Genomic DNA, 21,765 nt, shown 5'->3' with positions numbered 1-21,765 from the left:
GCCACTCTCCAAAATGTGCTGTTTGGAAAACAAAAATTTCTAAAGCTTCATAGCAGCAATGAGCAGCAGAACTGAACTCTCTTTAAGGTGGCAAAAACTAAAGCAAAAAAGAGACAAGGGTCCGTCCTTTGAGAAATGCTGCACAGAAATATCATTCTGCCTTCCCTGGAAGGTGCCTTCCACTCTCAGCAACTTCAGTGACCACATCCCAAGTGAACTTCTCAGAGTCCACAAAACTGTCAGAACTGTCAGTGGTGCCCAGGGCTAAAATCCCCGTGTCTTTGAATGAAGAGGAAAAGCACCTAGTAGTGAGAATTGGCCACAAAGTCAGGTTCTAAACAACAGAGGCATGCAAAGGAAGAGAGAAACACCCTGCTCTCACTGTAAGCCTCGTGCTCTCCGGGTGGAAGGAAACCTGTTGTGCATGCAAACTGTCCAGCTAGAAGGTGGGTGGCCACGGGAAGTAGGACTCATCAGCACAGGCCCAGCACTGAGCAAACAGGGCTGCTACTTGGCTTGGGGCATAGGCAGAGAATTTGCTCCTCTGGTAGAGCATAGGCAAAACCTGGTCGTATTTCGCTGCAAAACATAGGATATACATTATTCCCGGCCTTGAGAAGTAGCTCAGGAGGGACCAGCAATGCATTCTGAAATGGGCCTCTCTTGCCATACTGCTCCAGGTAAAACATTGCACTACTCAGCACCAACTTGGCAGAAAATGGCTATCGCATGGGACCTTCCTGCTAATCCTAGAGATGCTTTGGAGGCAGAAGTACCAACAGCCTATCATCCACGAAGATGGAGGTTTCCAAACTCCTTCTGTGTGACCAGCTCAGATCTTCCTCCCAAAGGAGGGGCCACTGTGGACAAGTCATACTCCCAGCTGCAGCAAGAAAGTTCTACCCAGTTATTAGTTTCACAATTCTCTTATCACCACTTCAGCCTTAGTGTCTTTCCTTTCCTACTCTACCTGTTTAAACCTTTCCCTAGCTCATCATCTCCCTAGGCTTTAGTAATTCTGTGTTCACAACCAGTCCAGTTCATTCACCACAAACTTCCAGAGGAAGAGTCACCTCTCAGCTGGACAGGCAGGGGTTGCGTATATTTAGTGTGATAAAAATAATGTCACTTCACCATGGCTGCAAAGTACCACACCTGACAAGACATTATGGGCTTCCATGGCTGACGTACAGACACAGTACTTCAGAGTTGTTACCTGAACCACCCAATAATTCCCTGCTGTGCAGAAACCCTTTCAGCATGACAGCTTACCAGGAATGTTTGAAGACCGTATGGGCAGGCACAGAGGGATAAAGTGTTCATGGTGACAGACTTCTTGGAGAAAGTCAAATTTGAACTGATGTAAAGTCTGAAAATCACAACAGGCATCAGCTCAATTTACATTAAAAGAGGGAAAACAGTAAGACAGAACTGCACTATTTATCACTACCTTAAAATTCATACTCACAACCAATAGTGAAACTTTGTGGCTGGCTATGCCAAGCTACATGAATAACATCTGGTTTTCTTATGTTATCAGAGGAACTTGTCACAGGCCAACAAGCTTTTAATGCATTCCTCAAATATAACTTTACATTGAAGATGTATTGATAAATCTAAGCTTGATTTAAGCAACATATTTAAGGCAAATTTAAAGCTACCCTAGGTCTTCTAATGGTATATACTGTAACATAAAATCATAGTCAGGTATCTTCCTCAGTTCACGTGATTTAGGACCATCATAACTATTATGTCTTTCTCCTCTATTTTTTTTTCTATTTTGTCCACCAAAAACAAAGCTTTAGCCACACAGGTCTGATCCCAAACATACTGATATTGGTGAAAGCTTCTTCTATTGATGCCAGTCAGTTCCAGCTTCTACGGATTTTGATATTATGTAATAATATGTGTTATATATTAAGTCAGTCAATCCCTGATAAATTGTAGTTTTTCTGCTGCTACCATCAGACTAGGATACCTGGAACATATGCTTTTTACAATCTACTGAGAGTAGGGAATGGTAGGGAATTTTTCTCTGACATGTTTTATTGCACTGTAGTACCTGAGCATGAATACAGTTGTCCATTGATTGCACGGTCTAATGGCAATTAAAGAAATGAAGCAGCTGAAATATATTTTCCAGGAAATGTGATATTTTGAAGGAACACCATGCTGAACTGAGTTCCAATGAGACATTTTAACTTTTGAATAAATATTTCTCAAAATGATGCTTAAATATCAAAATATGGAATACCGTGAATGTTTCTGTGGAATAGAAACTATAATGCTTCATTCACAATTAAATTCAGACTGCAACATTATATACTGATATACCTATAAACTACAGCAATACATGCTGTTAAATTTTCTGAAAAGAGAGGTCAGATTGTGGTATGAACTCTTTTGATAAATAAACAATCCCATTAAAGAAGCAAAAGATACATAGAAATGAATCCTGCAGCAAATTTTAACAACGGACTCATGCTTAGGGGTCTGATTGAAAACGGAAACAATCCAAGACAACGGCCTTTCCTTGAGGTCAGAAATCTCTCATTTTATTTTATGGTTATTGCTTTTAAGTGCTGCAAAGCCTGTTCCAGTGGCACATCTGTCTCAGCTCTGCAGTGATTCTGCTTCATGCGTCCTGGCAGATGGCTCTGAAGCGAAGCTGGGTGGCTGGCAATGCGCACGCACTTACTGCCAAGGAGCTGCTAATTTCTAATGTGCACACTGACTAATCTCAGGCTTTTCTACTGGCCATTATATTGTCTCTTTTTAATTAAACATCTGTTTTTGAAGCTGAATGTATTTAGTGAAGTTTGAAATGTGGAAACAATTTTCAGATTACATAATATTGTTCGCAGAATTATAGACTCCAGGTTACAGCACTAATACCAAGAAACTCCATTCTACATCTGCTCCAGAGATTACTTGAAAGATCTGAGTACAACATGAAGTTTGGTTTTACTAAAATGTGAAATAGGCTGGAGTAATCTCATTCATTACCTACAAATACCAGATCAGCACTAAAGAGTTATAAAAGGTTAATGGACAAAATTTTTGTAAGCTTTTTGGGAAAGATGCATTCTGTTATTTATTGTCTTGTACACTCTGCTATGATAGTTCTGAAATCCAGCTGCGTAGAATAAAGACCAGAAAGACTGATTGAATGGATGAAGAGTGAAGGAATCAAGCTGAATAATTTGGGGACCTCTTGCAGTTTGAAATTGATTGTCCAAACTAAATCACTGACTATTATAGATATTATTGAAGAAATTTGGGCTGCAGAGAATTTTCCTCATGGCAAGTGCAAGCTAATTTGGAGCTGCCTGGCTTTCTTGCATCAGCAATGAGGTAAGAGTATACCATTCAAAGTAACCGAGATGTTACATACGTTCTCAGTTGAATTTACACAATGGTAACTTGTTCAGATGTTTTTTACTGCCCTAAAAGAAAATTACTGCCAACAGTTGCTGATATTTGTAGTCCAAACCACAAGCGCACTCTCCAAAGAATCAAATCTCAAATTCAAAGAACTGGTCAGCCTTTTCCATGTTTTACTCTTAGCTGTCCTTGCAGAGCCTGCTTTTGCAGGGCTCAGTGAGAAAGTGTTTGGACACAGCTACTTACTTTCAGAAAGGAGAACAGGTGGCTCAAAAACAACAATAACAAAAATGAAATTTTATTCTTGTTAATAGTAGTCGCAGAGTGGTAATTACTAACGATACTTACCACTTAGACAAGGTTTACATAAAACATTTGTTAATGTCTGATTCATCTGCAAAGGGAAAGTGTCCTTAACTGCACATCTGTTGATTTTTGTGCATCTAAAGAACTTCCCAGAAACAGTCATATAAGTAAGTTTCATGTTTAACCAAGAGTCCATCTGCAGGGGACCTTTTGCAAAATTAAGGTTTTAACAGAGTGTTAAATGTTTCCACTGACTTGAGTTCTGAGAATGACAAAGCAATGGAATAGATTATAAATAATTTTAACATAAAAACATTTTGTTAGTGAGTCGCTTAGGAAAAAAAACAACAATAAAAAAAATCAAAACTATACCTTGCTATCTCCTGTTCCAAACATACTTATATAATTGTTGACCATCTTGAACACAAATCCACGGTCCATAAACGTAAAGCAGCGCTACGAAAGGGGGAAAAATATTATTTTATAGCAAAAAAGCAGTACCTGGCCTCATTTACCTAGTTTTTTTACCTTGTGTCACCTATAAACCTGCATCATTTGGGTGGGTGAAGTCAGTTTCATGCAGGGCAAGGAAAACTGTGGAACTGGTGAATTTGGCTCTTCACACCCTGCCTTGTAATAACCAATCTATTATACTTTTCATTTTCACTGTCTACAGCCTAAAATAATTATTACACTGTACTGTGCACCAACAGAAAGCTTATCTAATAAAAGTTATTCACGTACTGCAACACTCAATAACTAGAGGTGGTATGTGATGGGAGCTGACCTGAGTATCTCCTTCAGTGACAGAGCAATGACTCTTGAAGAATCATTCCAGCCAAAATACTCACTGTTTGTGAACTACATTGTCTCTCTGGGAGCAAATACTCAAGCCACTATGTGATGAGGATGTTACGTCTCTTTCTGACTGATGAGGCTAAATAGCCACGTGTAAAGTTTTTTTGAGGCCCCTAGTACTAGTTATTGACATTTTTTCCTTGCAGAGTCTGCCCATGAGACAGGGAAGGTAATCTTGAATTTCCCATCTCATCTGGTGCTTCTGAACTCCGTGAAGCTAGCAAAGCCTTAAGCCTTCTGCTACATAGCATTCACACGACTCCTGCAAGCCCCAGCCTGGACAGTAATATCATGTCTAATCCATGTAATTCTTTCTGTCAGAGTAGATTTGCAAAGAAATTAAAACAAAACCATATGCCTTATCACATAATACAACATTACTGTCTTCCCAGTTCAGATGAACAACAAAAATAACATTCTAAACTGCAACAGCTTCTCCATTCATGCTCCTGCCTCAAACCAACATCACCTTCCAAATGATACAGCAGTATGGAGAGATGCAGCGTAACATCAGTTTATCAACAGCAGTTTTGGTTTCCACATGAAAGCAACAACAGAGATCAATGCAGTGGACATCAATTTCTATCTATTCTAAATTCTATCATTTATTTTATTTATACATAAAAGGAGAAAAATCCATCTTCAGTTTGTGGTTGTTTTCCTTCTAACCTCACCTCCATTTTGCTGCTGGAATACAGCTCTCTCCTAATGCTGTGCTTCAATCTGTCATAAAAGATATAAGCCTAGGTTTCAGAGTACACTATGTACAACATTCTGTATGCTAATGGAAGTGGTTCCCTCCCCACCCCCAAGGTTTATTTCCAGTTAAGTAGCTGGACATGCCTCTTACTGAATGCCAATTTTCCCATGCTCCACAGCTAATTCAATGTTGGGAAAATAAACGTGATTGAGAAATATTAGAACGAAAAGAAAAAATTGCAAGCCCTATTTGTGACTTTTCCAAAGCACATGTATTTCTTTATATCTAGTAAATAAACTGGCATGACACACATAAAAAGGTAAGTTACAGTATTTCACACAATACTTGCAACTTACTTATTCTGGTTTGTAAAAGTCGCCTACTGTGGTTATGATTAGGAAATATTAATCTACACACAGTCATTCAGAGACGCAGTATTTAAAGAAAAAATAACAACTGCAACTACATTTACATTTCTCACCAAGCTTCTTACCAATTTGAATATAACATAAGAATTTGTAGAATTTGCAAACTTGGGCTCTTTTAAAAAATAGATACAAATCAATCAGAACTGTTTTAAAACAGAATTAGAAAAAGCTTCTGCATTGTCAAAGACCCAAGGGAATAGAAAAACTGAACTACAGGTCAATGCTAAACTTGGAAATTGAGCCATCATTGATGCAGAATTGTTTTTATTCCCTTCAGCTTGGACTGAATAGATTCACTCTTGCACTAAATATGGGCAAATAAGTGTAGTGACAGAACATCTCACCTTGAGGAACTTGGCAGTGCTGTAGTTTGCATTCCTGGTTTCTTCAAGAGCATCTTTGTGCTTCCAAACAACATGGTCTGCCAAGACCATCACAAGTGTATCCAGCTCAGTTTGAAATGATTCTGGAAACCTCTGAGTTCGAGAAACCTAAGCAGTGAATAGATAGATCATCACTTGATTGTATGTTATTACATATTAAATCTGAAAACAAGTTCAAGCCAAGAGCAAAGACAATAAAAACACAGGTCATTTGACATATAATATTTAAGTACTTATAGAATTCCATGGATCTTGTCCATTGGAAAGTGGGAAATGCTATCCAGAGATTCCAGCACAAATATACTAATAGAGTCTTTGATAACCAGGCAGAAAGAGGCCAGACAGAAAAATACACTGATCTCCAGATATGACAATTTTGCTCAAAGCAGAGCAGAGCTTCTAGATCTCTCATTTGCCATCTAGTTATGCACTGCCAGGTAACCACCAGAAATTACGGAACTCTCATTCCATTCTAACCCATCCATTATAAAGCTGATGCAACTGTATTTTTGGTCCACCAGTTCTGTACAAGCTAGAATAGGTATGAGTTATATTTTTGCAGGTAAAAACAGTATTTTAAAATGCGTAATAGTTTCTTGGTTTTTTTTTGACCAGTCAAGAAGAAAACTCCAACTATACCTATTTCACATAATTCTGCATTTTATATTTTCCCTTGGAACCTGATTGCCTCATTAAGAGCAACACACATACTTACTTTTGTTTTATTTGTATCAACTAAGTGCTGTGCCATTGATTTTAAGATAACTGCAAAGAAGAACCACGAGTGCTGTTCAAAAGAAGAAAAAAAGAGATTAGGAGATATGATTATCTGATAAATATTTTATGAGGCTAATTCCATTCTTCAGAGATGGACTGCATTTCTCAGTAATGCACATGGGTAAACTCCACATGACAAACAAATGGAAGAGTCCGAGTGCTACATATCTGAGTAACTTTGCATGATAGAATCACAGAACGTCCTGTGCTGGAAGGGACCCACAAGGACCATCGAGTCCAACCCCTGACTCCACTCAGGACCACCCCAAAACCAGGCCATCTATCTGAGAGCGCTGCCCAAACTCTCCTTGAACTCCAGCAGGCTGGGTGCTGTGATCACTGCCCTGACGAGCCTGTTCAGTGCCTGACCACCCTCTCAGTGAAGAACCCGAACAGTTGAGCAGATCTTTGCCATTGAGAACTCCTGAGCTAGCACTGACTAGCTTTTATACCGGAACCTGTAGGTTCTGGGAGCACTGATGGAGCTTGCATATGTATGAACTTCTTAGACCTGTTTTGTGTGAGGAACTTCAGGGAACCTCAATCCTTTTCATTTTGGTCACTGCCCATCAAAGGCAGCAACTAAAATCAGATATATATGTCCTACTTACACATTAATATTCTCTATGCAACAACTTCTAAAACAAAAATTAAATCAAAATGTCCTAAAAGTAATTGCTAATGTCATATTATATAGTAATTAGGTTCTCCACCTTGACTGAGCAGTAGCAGAAAGGAGGAATTTTATTATGCAAACCATGGCACTCTGAGAAATTAGTTATGTTGAAAAGTTCTAGCAAGTCTTTTAAGTCTGTTCTGTTGAATCAGTGCAGGCTGTGATTTGTGCAAAGCTCACACAGGGAAAGAGAATGGGAGAAAGAGATGTGACAAGACTTTCCATGCAGAAAACCAGTATGAAAACTACAAATGGGCTAATTCAGTGTTGTTCACCTTTAAAACCTGTTTCACAGTTACTTGGTCATTTAACTTCAGAAGACCAGTCATATTCTTGGCCAGCTCCTCATGAACAGTTCTCTCCTCAAATGATTTGGTCCTGAACACATACTGAAGGAGAAAAGAAAAAAAAAATCAAAATATATATTAAAACAAATATAAAAAGTTATGTAAAAGTTATATAATATAAAAGAGAGGATACACCACTAACAGCTGACAACCTTTACCTTCCAAAACATTTTGACTGAAAAATACATTCACACAAAGTTTAATTCCCCTCACAGTGGCACAACATCACTCCCCTACAAAATTTGAGTTTTAAACACAACTTGCTATTGATTTCAGCTTAATGTGAACCAAGAGGAATTTCTGCTTAAAATTGTTGCTACAGTGTTTTTTTTCTTCCCAATAGGGCATAGGAACCTGATACCTCTAAACTGTCTTCCAAGCCATTTCACCAGAGTGGAGAAAAAAAAAAGGCAAATAGAGTAAGTAAGGAGGGTTTTTCACCCACCTAGTCAGGGCCACCTTTCACTTGCTCCTTTCTTCCAATGGCAACAGTTAGAGCTGGTAGCAACTCTTCATCCTGAAAGGTGTAAAGCACCCACTAGAACTGATGGAAGGGGAAAACTACACCCCTTTTAGAAATCAGACCCTCAAGACAGGAATTTACCTACCAAATTGCCCAGAACTCATAAACACAGTATGAGTTTTATTCAACATTTTGTTACGCAAATAATTTGGTACTGGAATCTATTATAGCTTCCCAAAAGCAAGAGCACTGCGAGTGCACCAGTTGGGAATAAATAGCTTTTCGATACAAATAGAAAAAATGTAAAAGAAAGGACTAACGCTTGAAAATATCTTATTAATATTCAGCCTTTTTTCCAGAGCAGATGCAGTAAGTCCTCCCTGTGCAATGCGGTACTTCTGTGTCCACTTGTTTAAGTCAATGTAGTTTCACATTGTTATTGTATCTGAGTGACTCACAATTCTGAATTTACTTATTCTCAAAACAGCATCTCTAGAGTAGGTATTCTTCATTTCCTTACAGATGGATAAAAGAGATTAACAGTTATTGGCTTTTGACTGCTGCTGAAAATGGGAAAACAAGCTAAATGGACTTTTGGTAGAGTTGATTATTCATCTGCTATTTCAAAGACTTTTAGCCACAATAGGTGTCTAATGTAAATTTCAGAAGTTATTGATTAGCAGAGGTGTTAATACCCCTTCAACTATCTATTTTTAAATGTTACATTCATTATTACTTTGCAGCCTGAACAGTTCTGATGGACATCAGCAGAATTCCTCTGGGTTTAAATTAGGGTACTTGAGACTAAAATTTGACTACTAAGGTGCTCAGATGCATAGCCTATAAACACGTATTTTCATGAAGTGTGAAAGTAAATCCACACCTTGGAGATATCAACCAACAGTTGTCAACACTGAAACTAAAATTGAAACACTGAAATAAAAACAGCTTTCCCATTTAGAAACCTGACTCCTATCGTACTTTCGTTATATTACCCATAACTTGCTGAAGTTTCAGAGTTTATCAGGAAAGTATTTGCTTTCACTTTATTCCTGAAGTTAATTTAAAAAACCTTATGTCACATATTAGTCACAATCCACAAATGAAATGTATGTTATGAAAACTACCAGGTTTACAGTGAATCAGCACATCACTATAGCTAGAAGCCCATACAGACATTTGTCACTCAGCACTTCCCATTCATAAATACTCTGTGACAATTTCCATTAGTTCCATCACCACCAAATGATAGCAAGGCAAGATACAAAGTGATAGCAATATCTACCTCAATACTCTTAATAACCTGCAATTCTCCTCTATTCTGTCGTTTGAAATAAACAAATAAGGTAATCAGCATGACACTCAAAGATATAACTTACTCATTACTGATTCCTCTAATAAAGCCAGAACCAAATTTTCCAGTCCCCTCTCTCAATTAATAAATAAATAAATAAATAAGGAAAAAAGACACTTGAGAGGAAAAAAAGTAACACTTAAATTAAGTTCATTTATTTATTTATTTTTCCCAGTCAGTAATAGTGGTTAATGTAATCTTTTACTTAAAAACATGCTTCTTCATAAAATTCTCAGCTTCTAAATCTGATACCCAAATATATTCTTGATTAGATACTTACTGGTCTACAGCATTATTCATACTAATTTAATGGATATTTAAATTGATGCAGATAACAAAGAGGTCATCTTTAAAGAGGCCACTACTTTGGTTTTTTAAGTAATACTACAACTTCCCCAAAAACCAAAACAAAGAATACATATACATTCTACATAATACCTTCTTCAAAAATAATGATGGATGAAAAAAGCTGAGTAAAAAGGACGTAGTTATAAAAATCTGAATTCCATAGATGAGAAATGAATTTATGTACAATAGCTTATGCAAAGACACGGGATCTTGAAACTAAATTCATTTCTTAAGAAAATAATCAAAAGCTTGGTTAAAAACTTATAGCTCCCTAAAAACCACAGCAATTTGAAACCGTGAAGAGCACCTGGAATAAGTTATATATAAAAATTACTATTTGTGGATAGTTTTTAACTGTAGTAAGGGTAACCCTGTACTACAGCTGGACAGATATTTTAAAGCTGTAGATCTCATCATGGTCAAAAGAAATGCTGCAAACTGTCAAACTACATTAAATCAATCTCTCATAGGTATCTATCTGGCTCAAGTTTCCTGATCTTTCAGGTATTTATCTGCACATACCCACATAAGCACTGCAATGTGGGAAGTTCTCTTAGCCTAACCCCATTTTACAGAAACTGACACTAAATCTACACTCTTAGCTCAGCTGGAAGCACATTTGCACCACATCTTGCTTCCAAAAGACAAGGCCCTCCTACATGTCTTCTAAAAGACATCCGCTCCTCCCACAATCCAGAGCAAGGAGAGGCAGCGTCCAAGGTTGTCCAAGGTGGCACAAGGAACTTATGACAGAGGACTGAAATTCACCCAGCCTCTTCCAAGGATTATGTTAGTTTCCTCACCGCTGAGTCACCCAGCCTGCCAGTGGCAGAAAGCCATAATGCTAATACAGAGAAAGCTACAAACAAGTACAACTAAGAATAAACAAGAAAACAAACAAACAAAACCACACAAAATACTTAAGTTTAACAGCAGTCATACCGTCACATAAGAATTGATGCAGTTGTCTAGTTGTTCTTCATGGCACTTGGCAACAATGTTAGTAAGAACCCTGGAAGATTAAAAAAAAAAAAAGAAAAGTCACAAAGCAGAGAAAGGACATCTAATGCACCACATTGTTCTGTTATCAACTCCCCGTTTAAAACAGCCCCTGATGGATATGATCCAAATGATGAATAGTGCATGCAGAAACTGTCCCACTAGGCAAAACCAGTCACTCCTTGGGCCCTCCACTTGGATGGATCATGCTGCTATATATGCACTCATCTAGCAAAATGCTCCCAGTTTTAATGATTACACCTGTACTGACTTTACAACAGAATGCATCTATTAACTAACTAAAGCTTATAAGGACTTACTCAGACTGGGAGTAAGAAAAAATAAAGTATGCTAATGAAACAGAGAAGCAAGAGCCTCCTTCTCTGGCAATGCTACTTATCTGATTCTCTCAGATCTTGGTGATTCTGTGAAGCTTTGATGCTTTCTTTATGACTGCACTGTTAATCAAGGGCACACAGGAGCCTGGGCTCCAGCCCAAGCGTGCCTCTCTCCTGCACTGTTTGCACATAGCATGGGTCTCAGCCCTGGCCTGAGCACCCAAGCAGCCCAGAGGAGCAGACTGAGCACAGCACCTGCTTGTTCCTCAGCAACAGGTGAGACTCAGAGCAACCAGAGGTGCCCTGAGCTTCTGCAAATCCCCTTGGTGATCAGCAACATTGAAGCAAATTGCCCAGGCCATGCCAACACCCACTTTCATGCCTGTGCTTCTGTTAACAGCAGAGATGGAACCACTTGAGATCAAGCGTTTCAGCAAAGTTTTCTCTTGAGTTTGTACCTGGGCCATCTTTTGTTTGATACCATTTTGTTTTAGAAAACACACATTTGAGCAAGAAGTTATCTTCAAATTAACCATAACATCTCCTCCATTTTTGAGACCATTTTTTTTCAGATTTTAGATATTTGATATAGAAAACACTGCAATTTTATAGTCTTCTTTTTATGTTGAAAGAATGGGGAGGAAACAGTTCATGATTCTCAAATATCAAAAACTGTGAACTGTATCTCAAGTTCAAGGGCACTCATAATAATGGCATAACTAAAATGGATTATTAATGCATAGATACACCAACAGGTATACGCCAGACTATGATCCACATACAAGTAGTTCTAGTAGTTTGTTGATTTGAGAGTTTTCTGCAAATTCTTACTATTGGATTCAAAAGTTTGTAATTCCTTCAAGTTTATATACTTCATATATTTCATTTCTTGTTATTATTATTAGAAGTAAAACTTATAGCAATACACAAATGCTATGACAAAATTAGTTGTGCCCATTCTGATCCTTCAGCCAGCCCTTACTCTGATTTGAAACTGAAATAAGTCCTAGCAAAGACAAGATAGAAATGATGCCATGTCGGGCCCTTGGACAAGTAAGTAATCATGAGAGAGTATAAAAGGGATAATGCTTTCTCCCCAACACGTAAGCAATTCTAGCTTTTCATTCTGTTGTTGTTTTTAATATGTTCAACACAAGCTGCTCCAAGCTATTCAGAACAAAATACAATGTGTGTATATATATAGGACACGTCAATGAATGACACGCACAGCAGATGAGCATATTCCCATTAACATCAACAGTACTAGCACAAAAGCCATTGCACATACAAGAAAAACAGAGATCCCCCCCACCCCTTTGAGGGTGTATATTCAAAATCTGATGCATGAAAAAAATTAGCATCCTTCAGTTTTGCCATCTAATCATTAAGTCTAAGTTTTAAACATCTACTTCTTCTGATGCGTTTATTTTCCAGTCAGTTAATTGATACTTCAGTTCTACCCTGGGACAGCATTCTTCAATCTCCCTCACTGGCCTTAACATTAGTTATTTTGTTGGCCATAAAGGGGTCTGAACAAAGGTCTGACTCTCTCTCTCTCTTCCTCTGAAAACTTTATGTAGTCATGAAATCACACATTTACAAGGAATGTTTCCTACTACTTAGGTGTTGTCAAACTGGAATTCATCCTCCAAGGTGCCATGATCCTTTGACAAAGGATATTGACATTCTAGTTTTCCAAGGCTAACATGAGGAAATCAGCTTCCTCATTCCTTTCTGCTTTCCTAGTTAATCTTTCTTCAGGAATTAACTATGGAGAACAATCTGAAAAGCAAGAAAATATACAGACAGCAGACGAGTCTAACAGAGTTGCTGAGGGCTGAGAGTTGTCATTTTTTCCAACTAGTTGTAGTCCCAATGTTTAGCTACTGGCAGAAGTACAACTGAAACAACACTATGGCCAAAAGAAAATACAGTACAACTTTCTGCCCTCCTGCAGAGAACAATTATAATCTCTCCAGCATTTTTTTTTTCTGCTGCACTGATTAACAGCATCAATAAAAACAATTTCATTATGTGAGGGGTGAAAGACCCAGAAAATCATTCCAGCTGTTTGCCTGCTCACTAGAAAATGCCTCCACTGCTTTTCAGATATTGCCGATACACTCTAATTAGAAAATGCCCCAGAAAAGCATGAACTGAATGTTTGACTCTGCACTGGCTAATGCAAGATGCCAAGCTCTTTCTATGCTGAATTCCACATATTCAGAGTTAAACATAAATTAAAATGGATATTCAGCTTTTTTAGGAAGCAATTAACTCCTCAAGGACAAGACCTTTACCTATTGTTGCCTCAGGGTACAAAGACACATCCAACACGGGCAATGATCTCCTGGTTGGTATTAGAGCCAACCATATGATATCATGCTCTTCCACAACCTATTGTAGAGCCCTGTGTTAAGGGGGAAGCAGGCATTCTCACCTACTGAAGTCTAAATGCCACAGACAGCTTTTATGAGAGCAGCTATTATTGGGTGAACATCTACAGAATTATTTTCTTCATATAGAAACTGTTCAGATACCTGGTCACAGCTGTTGTAACTTCATCATCACTGTTTTGCACCAAAACCCAGAACAGTTGATTCAGGACTATGGGAAGAAAGTTCATAATTACATGGATCTTCTCTATCCTCAGCAAATTCTGTAATGGACATAAGAAAGAAAATTTCCAATTTCCAATATGAGCAGTGAAAGCTAATTATTTGCTTTCCTGTTTCAGCAGGTAAAATGCAGTACAGCCACTGGCAGAATAGTGGTAGGAAAACAGGACAACTAAGTGGAGGACTAGTTCCCCACAAAGTTTGTTTTAAATATAATCATCCATGCAACTGTAGTCATTGTCTGCATCTCCAAATTTGAGTATTTTGTTTTATCCTGATGAAAAACAAACAAAACAAGCAAACAAAAAGATTGAAACCAAAACCACAGCACTAAAAGAACTATTTTTAAGACATGCATTTCCTAATATTTTTAGGAAAACTCATTCTTTCTATACTGAGATCTGATAAAATGAAATTGTAGCTAAAACAATTGTCAAAAGCACACTGATAAAAGCAGTATTAACACCCTAACCTGACTAGAGAGACATCGTATTATCTTCTCTGATCAGGGAAGATACTGAGCTCTTAATTAAAAAAAAATCCTTTGAGTTACTCCCAGTTTTACATTTCAGACATTTCCAAATAATTTCTAAATTTCTTCGAAGTTATTCATGATTTATAAATAAAAGCAAAATGCCCTGGGGAAAATTATTTCTTGGTTATATTGCAAAGTTGATTCTTTATCACATACAACATTATTTTCTAATAAAATCAGCAAAATCTCTTTAAAAGGTAAACTACAAACAGTAAATAACAAACAGTGCAAAGCTGGTTATTTAGATAACTAACTTACTGCCTAGAAAATTCTGAAGCTTTTATGGATTCCCAAACTTTGTCCAATATGCTCAAGAGCTTCCCAAAAATTCACAATTAAGGCTTTCATTCAGTAGATGTATCCCCTATAAATAGCCCTGATGCTTTGATTTCTGAAAACATTCCTTAATCATCTTGTTAAATCAACCAGCACTAACTGACAGTGTTAAATACCCCATCAAGTCTACCTGCACCCATCAACCAAATTAGTAGTCACCTTTAAGGCCTTGCCCAGAGAACTGGGGCCATAATTTATTGGAATTTATCATTTGCTTATTGAAGCAAAATTCACAAGCATCTTCATAAAATCTGCTGAAGGTATGTGGAAACAGGAAAACATAGTGACAAAGGAAAGGGGAAAAGCACATACATGATGGTAACATCTAAATCCCCAAACAGCTATTAGATTTCACACACTGCCACAAGGAAAAATAATAAATACAAGTCATGTACTATGTTTCAGAGCTAATACTGTGACATAATTAAAGTCACGGTCACCCTACAGTCTTCTTGCTTCTCCTCCTCTTAAAGTTCAATAAGCAGACTGCAAAGTGCTAACTCTGAATTTTGCCATTCATGAGTAAGGTGCCATGGCCCTTCATTTACCTGCTGCTCTTCTATGCTGCTTGCTTTGCCCCTGCCTTCTCAGTTTTTGACCGCTACTGAATACAGATGCATTTACTGCTATTCTTGCTTATTCATTTAAACTTTGCAGAAAGGGTATGCTCTTACTGTTTTCAGAACTTGACAGGCAACTAGTACCCTTAATTTGTACATGCAAAGTACCAAAAACAGCCCCTTTGAAGAGCAACCAGTTATTTTTGAGTGAAAATCTGGAGGCAAGTAGGAGGTAATCACATTGTACGTCTAGGGCAACAGAGGACTAGCAGGAATACTGCAGCTCAACAGGCCACAGCTCATTTTTTGGACAGTCCTTGAGAAACAGCGCAGCATTTCACCGCTCTTTAATGGGAACTGAGGCTTGACATAGGCTGGATTATCCAGAGTGGAATTGAGGCAGATGAAGCCATGCTCTAAATGAGAGAGGGGATCGGAAACATCTCTGTGACCAGTATTACATCTGTCACACCAAGGAAGTCTAACTGGAGTTGTCATGGACCCATTGTCTCCTGGCAAGTCTATGCCACTCTTAGAATTGTGCAGTGATGGATCAGTTGAGAGAAAGCCCTAATTACAATTTTATAGCACAACTCTGTGCTGCAGATTACTTTACCTTACAAGAATTGATAAAGTTTGGGGTAGGAGGCTGAGAGAAATCCTTTTCCCTTTCTTGGCACTGATGGAAAAAGTTATTCAGGTATGGATCCTAAATGATAAACAAATGTTCATATTAACATATTATAGAAAGGCTTGGAATTCAACTCCATAAATTCTTTATAACAATCTCCTGTGATACGAAAGAACACACTTGGTAGCTATCACCTTAGACATAAGACATGGAAAGACAGATCAGTTTACCTAGCCCAGTCCATTGGCCATTGTATGTAGCCTAATATATACCCAAATATTTCTAGGTTCTTTGACCAAACTTTTTTTCCTGTATTGCAAGCAATTAGTCTTTTCTTCACAACCTAACGATTTCAATGGCCAGATACTTTTTCCCCCAGTGCTCACATTCTATTTTCTTGCTGTTTAAACTGACATTCCATAATTTTTATTTTGGCATAATATTAAGTAATTTATATTTTTCCTTAAAATGTGTATTCCATCATTTAAATTTTGCCATTCTATATTTAAGTAACCTCTATGTTAGAGAAACACATTCGTACAAGATTTGAGAGAAAGCATCTTTCAGACTTTCTTTGACACTTTTTGCTTGTAAGCAGGTAACTGCTAAGAGGAAATTCAGCTTACCTGAGTATTTACTGTCGATACAACAAAAGTAGACACTTTGAAAAGTGGCTTCCCACTATCTACCCATTTTACATCACAGCCGATCTGCTATAAAAACAAAACAAAATATATTTTTTCCTACTTATTCAAGTCTGCACCTCTTGACACTGCGTAGCTTTGCACAGGGTTTGTGTGTGAACTGTGCTGGCTATTGTGTTTTCACAAATAGAGAACTAGTGCTATACAAACCAACTTTTCAGCATGAGACCATGAAAGTTATCATTTAAGGGACCAGGTCACTGCCCTACCCTATTCTCTTGACAATGTTAAAAAAAACACATGGAGGCACAAATAACCCAAAACAGGACGGGATCAGTGGAAAAAAGTGGTATCATACAACAATGCTGGAGAATGAGTCATGATTGTGGGTCATGTCAGCTGGATAACGAACGTCTTATGGCCTGAGTTTCTGAAGAGTTCTTACTGATTGCTCTCTAAAGTTTTGGAGACGTTAGGTATCATACTGTAGAAGACACAGTTATAAAATGCACTTTTTCCATATATACTCCTGAGTCAATATCATATGGCTTACAGCCCAGTGTTACAGATATTCATTTATATACTTGATATTATTAACATGAACTTTCTAAAATAGATGCCCTGTTATCATTTACACTTTCAGATAAGTAAAAATGCAAATCTGATCCCATGTAAAACACAAATAAGTGCTCTGTGCCGTTTGAACAATATAAAAGTATGAATCAATACCTTGCCACTTGTAGGTTCTTGAAGGCTTAAGTAATTGGGAGGCAGACTGCTTGCTACTGGCACGTTGTGTTCCTGGGAAGCTAGCTGGGCATCTTTCAACAAAGGAAGCCACGCGTATCCCACTGTGCACAAGAACAAATCAATATGGCACTTTGGAAAACAAGTTCCTCAAGTTCAAAGGACGACAATAAAATCCAGCCAGAAATTCTGAAATCCTTATTCGAATGTACATTATTTATATTTATTATTAAAAATAATTCTGCTACAGGTACCTGGTGTTTCCAGAGCCTCTTTCTTTTTGGCATTAGCTTTTGCATTTATGTCACAGGTGACATGATAAAATGAAAACAGAATGTGGTGTTTCTTATGGAGTTGAGTGGGAAGTTCAATTTTCACCTGAAATGTAAAATGTTACACCTCACTTTAGTTTAAATATCGATTAAACCAGGCATCAGAGATGGTCTAAATGAGTGACATCTCTCTCTACATAGAGGTCTAAGTACAGCCTGACTTTACTGGCAAATGTTTGTGTGGTGCTGTTGCTACCTTGGTAATAGATGTTCTCTTAAGGAAGTTGCTGAAGATGATTCTCTCTCATTTTTACTTTACCAGCTTCTTTTCTCTCTTTCTTGTGAATGAATATTTGCATTTATGATGAAAAAGCAGATGATGAAAAAGCACAGAATTAAAAAGTCGTAGACCCTGCTTACAAGTGATGACTAGCAGACATAAATAGCCATCACTGTTTTCTTATTTTCAGGACAAAGTCAAAACTAAAACAAAATCTCTGCTATTTTATTCAGGATCATTTCATAGCTGACATGAAAATCAACTTTATTTAGGATTTCTGGTCAGTCTTAAATCTCATATCATGTCATCCACAAATCCCTATAGATATGGGCTGAGGTATTATTAACCTATTGGAATAAATATACAAAGTAATCAAAACACGTTACCATAGGAACTAATGAAAAAGACACTTTGCCCTTCTGAACTGTGATAATGCTTATCCATGCTGATCCTATGCTTAAAGTAAGGTTTAGAAATTGTTAGTAAACGCTTCCAGTGTTAAATCAGCTTATGGGTAAGAATCTAATACCATAAATATAGATATGAAATGGACATACAGACATGGAGATTAAGAGAACTTTTTGGATAACGTTCTACATTATTTTCAAAACTGCACTTGCTGTTTTCCTGACTAATACTAGGAACACTTAGGACAGGTGCATGCCTCTTCCAGCCAAATAATCTATTAAGATCTGAATTCAGGTCTTCATTTAAGCCGAAAGTAATTTGCCCACAGCAGATGGCTCATTAGCATCACATGAAGCACATTTGCAGATGTGTTAAAACCCCAAATTCTACCTTCAAAGGAGTAGGAGGAAAGTGGCTCAACACTTATGAAATCAATTTTGATGGTTGGACTTGATGATCTTAAGTTTTTTTTTCCAACCTAAATGATTCTATGATGTTATGAAAACATAATGCTTTAAAAGTTCCACCTCAGCTCCTAAACATGAATCTTAAATTAATGTTTTGTACATAAGTTGCACTTTTATCTGCTGGTTTTTTCTCTTGATATTTTATCAAAGAAAATTTTCATTTTTGGAAGTTTTTCCAAGATCAAGTGGTTTGGAAAATGCTGGCTAACTACTAGTTTTGTTTGCCAGCATTATCACTACCCAGAAGCCATAGTAGAAAATCTAGAAAAGACACATGGCATTAGCACACCATCAAACACACAGGTCAGTGAAAGGGTGAAGTTGAGTTCACCTGCAGAAAGCCTAGGAAATCGCAGTTGGCGTTGGTGAAATGTAAAAATGCATGGTCGAAAGATGTTCATCTAGCATTTGGCAAAGGCCAATGTACGAACTCTATTCTAGAGCTGCAACCTCCAAAGCATGAGCTAAGCTACTTGCTGCAGCCTCTGCATGTCACTGTATATTCTGTTCAGATCACTGAATCAACAAAAATGTCCCAATACAAATCTTGTATTTGCGAGACGGGTTTGTTCTGACACTTGCTTCCACCCTTCATCATGGTGTTTACTGTTTCCACTAAATTCAGAGATACATCTAGGTCCTTAAGGTCATCCAGACGTGCATTTTCGAGAGCTACAATATTTCTAATTAATTCTACAACATCTTAACTGTACTCAGAACATCTTATAAGAGGAAAGACTCACTGAGTTGATAAAAAAAAAAAAAAGTGAGAATGCAGGTAGATCTACGTAACATAATTCCATCCAGGTATACAAGAATGCGTAACAAGCATTCTTTACACATTTTTCTGTCTCATTGGCAAACACGTGATATTGGCAGACATTTAATGAGTAAAAAAGCAGACTGACCTCATCATAGAAATCAGGATTCTGGGAATGATGTAGCACAGCGGTGTAGGCTGCCGTTGTAAATAATGGTCCACCTGGCTTCCCATAAATGCACTGATAAAAGTAACATACTTTAATTACATTGTCAAATTTTGCTGATGATACTAGTCCTGGTATATCTAATATGCATGTGCATTGAAAACAATATCATGAAAGATTGATAATTACTTAAATATTCAAAGAAATATTTTAAGTGCTTTCAAATTATTTTTTTATACACACTTCCAGGAAAAGTCCATTGATCCAGGAAAATTACCCTGAATTTACTAAACAATGCATTCCTTAGGCTTCTTTCTTGCTGTTACTGATTTCATAGTTTTCTGCAAAAAGTTTTACAAAAGCTATTTCATCTTTAACCAATTCAATATACAATGTAAGGCCCTTACTGATTTCTCAGTGTTGCAAAAGCTACAACTGTTAACAATCCCCTTGCTGGCACAGCCTAGTACAAAGGCCCTTGAATATTGAGTGATGACAGCTTTATTGGTGGGGAAACTACATAACAATAATACGTGATAGTCCATGGTCAGTAGCAGTTAAGAGTTACGTTTAAAGTTCTAATTTTCTGCCTCGTTCTTTTTTATGAAGCATCCTAAGCTCAGTGAGAAATCTGGGGTAAATGGTGAATTTTAGACCAATTAAGTTGCACTGTAAAAATGGTAAGTTTAATTGTTATAGGTTAGTGTAGTCTCCTTTCCTGGGTTTTATAAGTAATGTCAGAAACACTGTTCTCATGGCTCACCTTCAGTGGCTTCGCTCCTTCTTCATCAGAGCTTTTAAATTCAATGCACACTGTTATATTCCGTGCCTGAAAAATAGGAATATATTAAAGCTCAGATGAGAACTAGGATAGCCATAAAAATGCAGGCCAAATACGAGTAGCTTACTCTTTTCAAAATCTAAAATAAACGTAAATTTGGAACACTTTCTTGCCACTGTGCTATCACTAGAATTAATATTTCAATCAAGAAGTGGCTAAACACTAGCCAGGCCTCAAACCAACGGTGTAGAAGTGGATTATAGGGTGACCATCACTTACCTGCATTTTGTCTTTAATTAATCTTCACTCAGCATAAACATGCAATCAGTACTCAAATTTCATTTAAGCAAAACATTTTTTTCCAGAATCATTGCATCTGCATCAAGATTGTGAAAAAGCTATTCCCATGTTCTCTCTTTGATCTGGGGGTAGGACCTAGATGATCTTTAAGGTCCCTTCCCACCCGAGCCATTCTATGATTCACTGATAAAACTTGAAATTAATCCACACATTATTTCATTAAAATTGTACCAATGTTTTATGACTGCAAAAACTATGAAAAAAGTGATTTGCATTGCCCTTTTCCTCTCTTTCATTCCAATGAGACAGCTCATGTAATACATAACTATTCAATGTTGGCCTGAATTGGTCATCATATACTGTACCTTGCTGAAGTATTTTTGGCTGTCATACTTGAGGTGTTTTGGATATATGTATATTTGGTTCTTGTATACTCTGTAAGGCCGAGAATATTTTGTTGATTCCTGTACAAACTCCTCAACTTCCACTGTAGGTTGATGTTCCTTTATGTCATTAAACGGCTTGATTGGAATAAAAGATGAAGTTACACAGTCTTCAAAAGAACAGAAAAGAAAAACATCACTTATTCAGTTTCTTTACACACAAACTTGTCACATACTTAGTCTTACTACTAAGAATACAACACATTGAGATGGAACAGATCAAATCCTGCTCTAAGTTGCGTTCACATAAATCTGGAATTACAATCCTCAAATGGTTTATCACACTGAAATTAAACAGTACAACACTAAAAACTTTTGACATACACAGTATTTGAAGATGCTTGACAGCATAACAGCACCACTGGCACTCTCAGTTTCAACAAAGTTAGTTATGAATGTGTGATGTTGTTTCTAATTGATTTTACTGCCCAATATCTCATTTAATCTTTTCTATCA

The 21,765-nt window shown here is 37.3% G+C and overlaps 1 protein-coding gene across 13 annotated transcripts in view; it reads right to left on the bottom strand.

Annotated features, from left to right (window-relative positions):
* The window catches only part of DOCK10 (dedicator of cytokinesis 10), a 152,052-nt gene that overhangs the window by 31,484 nt on the left and 98,803 nt on the right, over positions 1-21,765 (bottom strand). For all 13 annotated transcript variants that reach the window (XM_083848558.1, XM_083848557.1, XM_083848550.1 and 10 more), the window contains exons 17-30: positions 21,232-21,419; positions 20,549-20,614; positions 19,768-19,860; positions 17,687-17,810; positions 17,415-17,536; positions 16,668-16,754; positions 16,027-16,119; positions 13,902-14,020; positions 10,967-11,036; positions 7,788-7,901; positions 6,775-6,846; positions 6,021-6,167; positions 4,063-4,146; positions 1,273-1,369 (exon numbers count right to left, since the gene is read on the bottom strand). In XM_083848558.1, the coding sequence (XP_083704684.1) occupies positions 1,273-1,369; positions 4,063-4,146; positions 6,021-6,167; positions 6,775-6,846; positions 7,788-7,901; positions 10,967-11,036; positions 13,902-14,020; positions 16,027-16,119; positions 16,668-16,754; positions 17,415-17,536; positions 17,687-17,810; positions 19,768-19,860; positions 20,549-20,614; positions 21,232-21,419 (1,476 nt within the window). The remainder of the gene's footprint in view (positions 1-1,272; positions 1,370-4,062; positions 4,147-6,020; positions 6,168-6,774; positions 6,847-7,787; positions 7,902-10,966; positions 11,037-13,901; positions 14,021-16,026; positions 16,120-16,667; positions 16,755-17,414; positions 17,537-17,686; positions 17,811-19,767; positions 19,861-20,548; positions 20,615-21,231; positions 21,420-21,765) is intronic.

This window comes from Anser anser (genome assembly GCF_964211835.1).
Source record: "Anser anser genome assembly, chromosome: 9".
Taxonomy (NCBI): Eukaryota; Metazoa; Chordata; class Aves; order Anseriformes; family Anatidae; genus Anser; species Anser anser.
This window is presented reverse-complemented; position numbering and strand designations above follow the sequence as displayed.